The sequence below is a fragment of the Nicotiana tabacum genome, chromosome 2, assembly GCF_000715075.1.
Source record: "Nicotiana tabacum cultivar K326 chromosome 2, ASM71507v2, whole genome shotgun sequence".
NCBI classification, from domain to species: Eukaryota; Viridiplantae; Streptophyta; class Magnoliopsida; order Solanales; family Solanaceae; genus Nicotiana; species Nicotiana tabacum.
Window position 1 is genome coordinate 10,460,005 of NC_134081.1, and position 9,842 is coordinate 10,469,846.

Sequence of the window (9,842 nt, forward strand, 5' to 3'; positions counted from 1 at the left end):
AATTGACGTACTTAAACATGGCAGCAAATTCCATCTGCAGCAACTAATATTTTTCCAACCACATAAATACCAAGTACTCCTAATATAATAAGCTTTTGAACTAAAAGTAACTCAGTCAAGTCTAAGTTTCAACTATGTAAAAAGGGAGAAAACTGCAATTTTGCAATAACATCTTTTCCCGCCTTTTTATCCCCGTTTCATTTTATCGCTGCAGTTTTACATAACCTCGTTACAACTTATCCTATTTGTATACAAGATTTGAGGTACAAGGGTGTTGGTGAATATAAGCTGCAAGATTCAAATACACATGAGAAATACAAGGGAGGGAGAGGGAAAGAACAGTACAGAGAGAGAGAGAGAGAGAGGAGCAAATTCATAGCAACTAAGCACAAGTCTAAAAGTGGTAATCACCGGTCAGCTGCTATGAACCAAGAAACAAGTGTTACAAGCTGAAAGGGGCTGCTGAAGGTGACATTACTTTGCGCGGTCCAGCTCCACCGGCCTCCTGGTTTCCTACTGGCTTATTAGATAGTCGACGTTTATAGCGTTTGAGGACAGATGCCAAGTTTTCTTTCCCTTTAGGAAAAGCAACATCCCCTGCAGCAGTGCCTGTTCGTCCCTTTCGACAAGAGATTGCCATCTCCACGTCTTTGATCATATCTAAGAGCATCGGTGCAGTTGTGCATTTTCCTCGCCCCTGTTTTGCTTGTGGTGGCAGACTTCCATTTGAAATTGGAGGGGGGCTTGATTTTTGCTGCCGACCAATTGGAATTTGAAGACAAAAACAATGACTAGTCGGAGAACGGGGCTTGGAAAATGCCAGATCTATTATGCCCTGGAGTAGGTAAATGTTTCATTAGATGCATAACAAGATCAAGAAATCCCCGAAGACCAGTGGCACAAATAAGACATTTATTAATGTAACACATTTCCCAAGACCAACTTAATTAGAGCACCTCATATAGTTACGAGAAATGATATGTCAATCAAACAAGATACCCCAAGAGTAAAGCAGTTTTTTCAGTATGAGCGTAAAGCAATCACAAAGTTATTGACTAAATACATCTAAATATTTCGTTCTATGGAGAAATGGGAGGTCGGTTTTCAACGGTGTCTTTCAAATTCTTTTACCGCTTGTTTCTTTCAAGAAACAAGAAGTTAACCTTAAATTACACCAAAGAGCATGTTTCATTTCCAGATGCTTAAAGTTTCCTTTTCAATATAAAATAATTGGAAAAAGAATCAAAAAAATAGAAAACTTACCCACTTGACTGGATAAAAGTTACTTAACACAGCCAAAGTGTCAATAAAATGAGAAATGAAAAAGCATGAAATATGAGGGTTTACCTGAAGACGGTTGAGAACGTAGGTATATTTGCCCCACAGCTCTGGCCTACTTTCCATAAGTGAAAGCTCGAGAATTCTGTGAATGCACCATACACCGAAGCTAACAATGAGATCTACTTTCCAAACACAACCTTCCCCACAGTGAGGAACTGACATCACCAAGAACTTGGTGTAATCCATCTCTTCAGGTTTTGGGGCAGAACCAGAACCAGGTTTCCTGTTGGAAGAGAAGTGTGATTCGCCAATGTTGGTCAATCTACTTATCTCCCTAGTTTCAGCCTCATAGAGAAATTTCTCTCTTGCAGCAATCCGATCAATAAGATCCTCGTCAGCCCCATCATCTTGCCTAAATAACCACTCAGATCCTTCGAGTTTCAAAAGTTTGACGATACAACTTCTGAAAGATTGAAGCAGCTTAGCTTCCAAGTCGACCGTAGATGTGCTCTCTTGAGTAGATGAACTCTGCACAGTTCCATGATCACTGCTAGCAGCAACATCCGTCTTACCAGCTACACCAAATTGCTCAAAAGGCTGTCTAGACCACAGCGATCCAGATCCAGATCCAGTCCCTGAATTGGAGGAGCTATACTGCAACGAGAAAGCATCTCTACAGACTTTAGATGGCGAATGTTCAAATCTCTGAGGACCACCTGCCCTAAGTGAACCAGTCATATAGGCTTGTTCGTACGTCGATCGACCAACAGATGGTCCATATACCATGGAATTGTACCATTGAGCTCTCCCATCCGAGAGTGAAGAATCTTGGCGAGGAACATAGCGTCCTGATATATCAGGCAAGCTGTAATACTTCTTCGAGTTGGCTGTGCCAGCAACGGTCTCGGCATTTTCAGTAGAGCTAAGGTCAGTGAGAGTGTTAACAGGCTGCATGGAATTATTCCGGGCTACAGGGACATTTCCAAAACCAGGTGGCGCTCGACTACTCACTCCACTCTGAGGTTTTTGTCCCAAAGCACGAGCAAATGGTTCAGCATAGTTTGACGACATTGATGATGACACAGAACGAGGAGATGGTGACTCCAGTTGCCCATTTAAGTAGTCAGATCCTCTTTCTTTAGCAATTTGATTAAGGTAAGCAGTAATCTGATATCCATGCACAGTAGCAGGCTGCTGATCATAGCCAGCAGAAGATGCCGGAATCCGCATACTGGAATAGCGCCTCTCACCTGAGTCAAGTATGTTGCTGTTGGAACTTTGCACATACGCATCTAATAATTTCATATGGCTAGACCATGAAGATGGCTCCTTGGGGATTCTATAAGCAGAGTCCACATTGCCCGATGCAAATTGCTGCTTCGAAGAGTATATATTCGAGTTGATCAAAGACTCAGGTACCCTTGCACTCCCAGATGGAATATACACATTATTAAAATCACTCCTGCTGCTCTCCATTTTTAATGACGCAGGGGCAGGTTTTGGGTCCACCTTTGAATCCAGACCAAGTATTATATCCAGTTTCTTGGACTTTGCTTGTGGTGTGGCCACCCCATGGTAATCAAAGAGCTGCCCCCAAAACTCATCTAGAACTATTGTTAACTGCCTCCTAGCTGCACGACCAAGACCTGCTAATCTTGATAGACTTCCGGTACCACTCCCTGTGTCCTCTTTGCCACTAAGACTCTTGAATGATCCCGGACCATCAGAAATAAAAGATTGGGTGTTGTTCTCAGATACTCCTTTATCGGGCTCCCACGAATCTCCTTCATCATCCTTGTCATTGGCCATGTCCCCTTCAATTCTGAGTGTCTTCTCTACGACATCCACAGATTCATCGGTGGTACTGAAGACGCTGGTATCCACAGATTCAACACCAGACACCTCATTACAAACACTTTTTGCTGCGGCAGTTTCTCCTGCTGGTGCAGATACTTCAGGATGACTGAGAGGAGCTGAAAATGTTGTTTCAGTTTTGCTCTCATCAATAGTAGCCAAGTGAGGGTCCTTCTCATAATCCAAGAGTGACTCCGGCAAGATTTGATCAGGAATTGGAGTTGATAGATCTGGATGGCCAACCAAGGATTTTTCCGCATGAAATACAGCTTCTTGCTTTTGAGCAGACCTTTCTAGACCAAAGGTAGAATCACTCGTATCAAGTTGATTACGCTCCAGATATGACTCGGGCATAGGTGAATGCAGAAATGCCTGAGCATCAAACCTGGAACTTGCAGATTTCAGTGGAGTAACTGCTAACCACAGCATCAGACAAAGAGATAAAGAGGCCGCAATGAGGAGAAAAACATATGGTATAGACACACTACTCCCAATATTCCACTTCAAATTATTAACCCAATCACTATTTCCAAATATCATCTCTATGACAAATATAAGCTTTAGGCCAAGTAAGCCGATAAATGTGCCAAGAGATAAAAACTCCATTAACTGAGAAATTTTGTGGATACCCATTATTGATCTGGAAGAAGCAACTCTGAACAGGGGTATGACAGAAGACGGAAGAACAAGAGCAACCACAACCTGTGTGAATATTAGTAGCTGATATAGGCCTTCCGCTCCTGAATTCCATACACAATAAAGGGCCGGAACAATAGAAATTACTCTAATTGTCACATGGTGTAGCCAGCCTGGGATATCCATTCCAAATAAGTCATGCACAACTGGTTGTCTACCAAGATCCCAATTTAGTGCTGTAATCTGATTGGAAATAAACGTAACCAGCATTATGGTGAATGGTGCTACTGAACTTCTGAACACCTGTGTCAATATTCAAAAACTTGTTACATTTAAAAAGCCCCCACTTTATACAATATACATAGCTAGCTCATAACCATCTTTCGCTGATTCAATCCAACCTGATCGAGCAATGATAATGCGTCCTGAAATGTCAGCAATAAAAGGCCAGTACTATAAGACACGTTGGCTGCTGAATTCATCACGGCATAGTTGACCAGGAAAACGCCACTGAATATGAAAACAATAGCAAAAAAATGGTCCTGACACAGAGCTCCCCTGGAAAGTTCTGTTGATTCCTTACCTTGCTGCAAAAAGAATTTATATATAGAGGTAAACACAAGATAGTCTAGTATTGACCTCACCAACACAAGTAGCTAAGATCAATATGATGTAGAGTTAAGGATCATTTCTAGACTGACAATTACTGAGACTAAATGTAACCATCTAATAACATAAAAACACAGAAAGTTCTAAAAATTTGTCATATCACAATATCCAAAATTAAATGTGCTAGAAACATGGAAATTATTTTGGCTGCACCAAAAAACCACATGCACGGCCGTCGAAGACACATCATTGAGCATTTGAGCCTGTTTTATATCCTTCTCACTTCCCCCACCCCAACCATAACGGAAAAAAGGACAAAAAAAACTCTCATTTTGTGATAGTCCAGTTTGCTTTATCATAAAGAAATAAACTCATCCAGCCAAAATTTATTTGATCCCTAGCACAAAAAGCTCAACAACAACAGAGGCTTCAGAAACACGGATTACTTCAAAGCTTCAACAGATTTATCTCTTAAAGGAATCAATCTAAGCAACTGAACTGAACATTCATGCCATCTTAAATCCCAAGGATGAGCAGTATAAGTTTAGGATTCATAAACGACAACCACAAGATTGAAGCAAATATAGAATTTGCATGTTAAAGAACAGTAAACAAATCGTCAGATGCATGCCAAATTCTTCCATCTGGGGCTAGCGTTCTCGTTTGTTGAGTAAAAGATTTATCAAGGCCCAATCTCGAATGGAAATAGTTAGCTTAACTATTTGAAATCCAAGTTACAGACGTGTGAGCATGCACTAGCACACAACAATGAGCCACCTACCCTGCTAGCATAGAGAGAGAGAGAGGGAGAGGGAGAGAGAGAAGGGTACCTGTACAATAGAAGAATGAAGGTAAAAATTGTGAGGCATAATACTTGCTCCAAGTAGACTCATCAATGCAAATGCACTCTCTCCACTGAACTTCTTCAGCATCCCACCAATGGAGAACGGACTTTCAGGTTGACTTATAACCACTCCAAAAACATAAGAGAGTAGTATAGAGCTTCCCCAGCCAATACATAAGAATTTTGCACTGCCATTGTCCTATAAAAAGTTTTTTTGACATCATTATTATTCATGGATGCTGGAATGAAAAGACAAGAATTTGAGATAATTCATAGATGCCAAATAACAGAAAGTCCACAAGAATGGTAACTAGAAAGACTTACCAAGAGAGAAGCAAGCAGTGGAAACAAAATGGCACCAGTTGCCGTTAGAAAAACACAGCTAAACAGGTCAACTCCAAAGACAACATTAAGCCCATGTGCAGTGCCCAAAACCTATCGAATCAAGTATTTTAATGCGCTTGAAAAGTCATAATCTCAGAAGAAACCTAGAGTATACAAAAAATGAAATAGTGAAACTACCATTGTGAGGTCCAAAGCAATCATCGAAACCTCAGCTTGAATTCCTAGGAATATGCACGTAACTTTGTCATATTCTTCACTGCAAATCTTTTGACACCATCAAGGACAACAAAGTTATTACACAACATTGGTAATGTGAATTACAAGCTAACAATTTAAGTAGGAGATGAAACTTCAGCTCTGTCACAAGAAACTTAAAATAAAAGGTGTACAACAATGCAAGTTTTGTTATAAGCATTCTTAACCAGTATATTGAATGATGGAAGAGAGACAAACTGAATAGCTAGAGTTGCCAAAGGAATGGCTTAAAACTGGTCAAGTCACATGATCATTCCAGTATTGTCCGCTCAATAGTGTTTGCCAACTTCTAAGACTCTACCACAGAATGGAGCTTGTTATCGTGGCATTATCTTTTGCACGCAGGTGATCAGTGTTCTTAAATGCGAAAAGCGCAACAACACAAAACAAACAAAAAAAAAAAGACAAGGTCAACGGAGCTTAAAGCGAAAAATGCAAAGTGAATTGCACAATATGTGAAGAAATAGACCTTGGGCGTAAAGCGAAAAACGCGAAGTGAATTGCACAATATGTGAAGAAATAGACCTTGGGCGCCTAACTCAACCCCAAAATCTAACTCATGAGAAGAGAATTGTCCAAGACCAAATAAGGAGACCAATTCCAAATTCACAACTTATGTGGAACAGCTTAACACCACCACCACCACCCACCCACCCCAAAATAAAAAAGCCTAAGTTTGTCAATATGGAGGCCCTAAACTAAGAATTGTGATGGGTCTGGCACTCATACCCTGTAAGAAAATAGACATTGGGCCTAACTCAATCCCTAAAGCTAGCTCATGGAGTGATGATTGTCCAAGACCATATAAGGAGACCAATTCCATATCTCACAACAAATGTGGGACAAACTATATATGAATTTAGTACTTTAATCAAATAGTAACAAAAATAACTAAATTCGGAATCCAATATACAATAATGTTGACATTAATCCGACTCTCCGAAGTTGAGATTCAAAGAACCATCTGCTTCTGGTTAGCCACTTTGTGCGTCATTATCTCAAGCGAACACTTTTGTGGAGCGCATGGCTTCACCCATAAAGCGATTAACCCTTTATTTACTGTTAAAAGTTATCTTTCCATGATGCTTTAAGGGACAAAGCGATGGCTTTAATAACACTGCTTCTGATATCAGCTGTAAATATATTCTCCCGGGGGTTAAGGACCTCTGACGGGTCTCCAAAAATGTCAAAACAACACTAGATCTAGATGTCCATACACAGAAACAAGACGCAATTCTTGATCGCATCTACGGGTGTTCCAGATAAGCATAAAAGAGCAGAAAAATCAACAAGCATTCATGTCTAACGTCACTAAGATCCATCACTAGGTAGACACTGCAATCAATAGTAAAATTCCAATGGAAAAAACGCTACCTGGGCAAGATTTCGGTCTGTAACCAAGGCTATACAAGCTGACAGATACTGGCACAGAATTGCAGCAAAATTGAACATGAGTACTAGCATGATTAAATCAAACCCAAATCGGGCTCCTCCATCAACCATTGCAGCCCATTTCCCGGGATCAACATAGCCAATTGCAATCAGCAGCATTGGCGCAGAAGCAGAAAGTATCCGTTGAAGCATGCTGGGCTGCCTATTATCTATAATCAGAGTTTCAGATTCCATAATTTTTTTTAAAGAGTTAGCAAGCCCAGAGATCACAGTCAACTAGCATTACCACATTACAAAGCAACCAGTTTGACATGAACAAGCTAAATAATTACAATGCCAACCAGTGAAGCTCCACCCTCACAGCTTTTCTATGTACCAATTGCAGCTGCAACTGTTGACCGTAGCTCAATGTAGCATGGATAAAACTGGATACCAAACCCCTCGTAATCTCTAGAGAGTTATGAGCAGATCCGCGCCCAAAACCAATAGACACAAAGAACTTGACAAGTGCGCCTTATTACAATGACAGTCTTCTCGAGTTGCTAAATCAACCAACTCCAAACAATAAATTAGACAAGTCCGCCTTATTACGATGATAGTCTTTTCGAGCTACTAAATAAATAACCCAACTCCAAACAAGTACACGGCAGTAACACCTTCTCATTCACCAACAACACAATTGCTGATTCTGATTTCTGAATGAGTGGAATATTAAAACTTCAATCAAATGTTCAACATTTGTAGATATAACAAAACAAGGCAACCACAACAATCAAACATAAAAACAGCTGGTGAAAGCACTATTATCAGAATTAAAACTGTACAAAGCTTAATACCAGTTAGAAGACAAAAATGCTGAAGTGAATTAACTACCCAACAGAACAAAATTGGATCTTTCACAACTTCATACATCATCACAGTGTCCTGTAGTGAAAGAAACATGAATCACACAAATATGACTAAAGGACCTTCACCGAGATCTCAAACCAACCAGCAGCATTAATTTAGTTCAAATTGATAAAAAAAGAACTTAATAACAAGTATACAAAAGTCAACTTGCCAAAAAATGAAGGGAAGCAAACGTACAATACAGTTACAGCCTGGCATCTAAAGCTAATTGTTTCTCCTGCATTTTGATATTACAAGCTTTAAAATAAAAAGAGAGCAGCCAAAAAAATAAAAAAAGATTCAATTTGACTTCAGAAACACTATTACTTATTTTTTTTTTCAAGAAAAGAAGAAAAATGCAAAGAAACACCTTGACTTCAACCATTCAGATCTTCATTACAGAAACAAAAAACAATCAAATTTATCTAATACAAAAAAAAAAAAAAAAAAAATCTCCTCCCCCACAAAAAAAAAAAAAAAGAACCCAAAATACAAGATTTTTCAAACCTTTTAATGAGAAACTAATACAAGAAATCAAAACAATCAGCTGAAAAACTCAATATTTACTTCTTCATCGGATCTGAAATGAACTTGACCAATAAAGACCATTTTTTTTTCAAGATTTCAAAACAGATAATCCCTATAGGTATAACTACAAGTACCCATAACTGAAAAAATAAAGAAATAATAGTAATATATACATGTAAAAAGACACACAAAAATTTAGACAAGTGGCTATAGACCATTAGGGTTTTCCATTTTTTTTTAAGTACCTTCCTTTTTCTGGTGTCTTCTTTCTTTTCTCTCTATATTTCAGTGCTCAGAGTTCAGATCAGAGGCTTTTAAAAGAAGCACTAATATCATACTAAAATAAAAGAAGCCCCTATTTTGAGATAAAGAGGAACACTGTACATAATACATATCCTAGAGAGATGGGGAGTTATGGTGTGTGAGCTGTGAGAGAGACTATAGAAAGAGAAACTAATATATAAGTATATATATACTTGTATTTATATGTACTAGGGGAAAAGCTGAAGGGAGGAGGGGTAGGGTAGAGTGCGTGGGTGGGTGGGGTGTAAAAGCTATCTTGGAGAGAGAAAAGGTGAGGGGGTTTCACTTCACTAATATGAGTCAAAAGCTATGTAGAGAGAAAAGAGTGAACTAAAAGATAGTTTCATTTTTCTTTATCTTTTAATTTCTTTTAATGTACTTTCTAATTCTAATTGTTTTGAATTTTGGGAAAGCATTAGCCAATGAATTGGGAGATATTAGTAGTAGTTAAGCTTTTTTCAAAGTTAGCTCTTTACCCTTATTATTACTTTTGTTCTTGGAAGGCCAAAGAAGTAATGTGTAGTTAAAAGGAACTAATCCATTCTATCTTTATTTTTAATTAAACTATTGTGACTCTTAAATAGAAATTTTTTGATAGTTGCATTTCTTTTATATTAAAAAAAAGTAAGCATAAACTACTTCGTTTTGATTTTAAGAATATGATATTAGTAATGACAAGTAAAAGGTATTAGTGATATATAGAATGCAAAAACTTTTTGTCATGTAGAGCAAAAGGATTTTTCATTTTCTCCAACTTTTACAAAAAGTCTTACGTCCAGAAAAAAAATTCAAAAAAGTATATTTGTACATGAGATCATAAATATTGATTGAATTAGTAGGAGAATTTGTTCTTTTATTTAGTTGATTGTGTGATGAGATGAAAAACTTAGTTCAATCAAAGCTAAAG

At 38.4% G+C, this 9,842-nt stretch overlaps 1 protein-coding gene across 5 annotated transcripts; it reads right to left on the reverse strand.

Moving 5' to 3' along the window:
- Positions 1-158: 158 nt before the first annotated feature.
- On the reverse strand, positions 159-9,237 carry LOC107761491 (ethylene-insensitive protein 2.1-like). Of its 5 annotated transcripts, XM_075230546.1 has the most exons (10): positions 8,878-9,087; positions 8,303-8,342; positions 8,053-8,140; positions 7,199-7,911; positions 5,747-5,833; positions 5,549-5,659; positions 5,211-5,423; positions 4,173-4,358; positions 1,348-4,074; positions 159-835 (listed from the first exon to the last, which is right to left on the reverse strand). In XM_075230546.1, exons 4-10 carry the CDS (start codon positions 7,448-7,450, stop codon positions 443-445), a joined length of 3,969 nt encoding a protein of 1,322 aa, XP_075086647.1. In that variant the 5' UTR covers positions 7,451-7,911; positions 8,053-8,140; positions 8,303-8,342; positions 8,878-9,087; the 3' UTR covers positions 159-442. The 5 variants fall into 5 exon arrangements, with proteins under 5 accessions (XP_075086647.1, XP_075086644.1, XP_075086650.1 ...); XM_075230543.1 differs by lacking the exon at positions 8,303-8,342 and having other exon boundaries at positions 8,878-9,088; XM_075230549.1 differs by lacking the exon at positions 8,053-8,140 and having other exon boundaries at positions 8,878-9,062.
- Between the last annotated feature and the right edge of the window lie 605 nt (positions 9,238-9,842).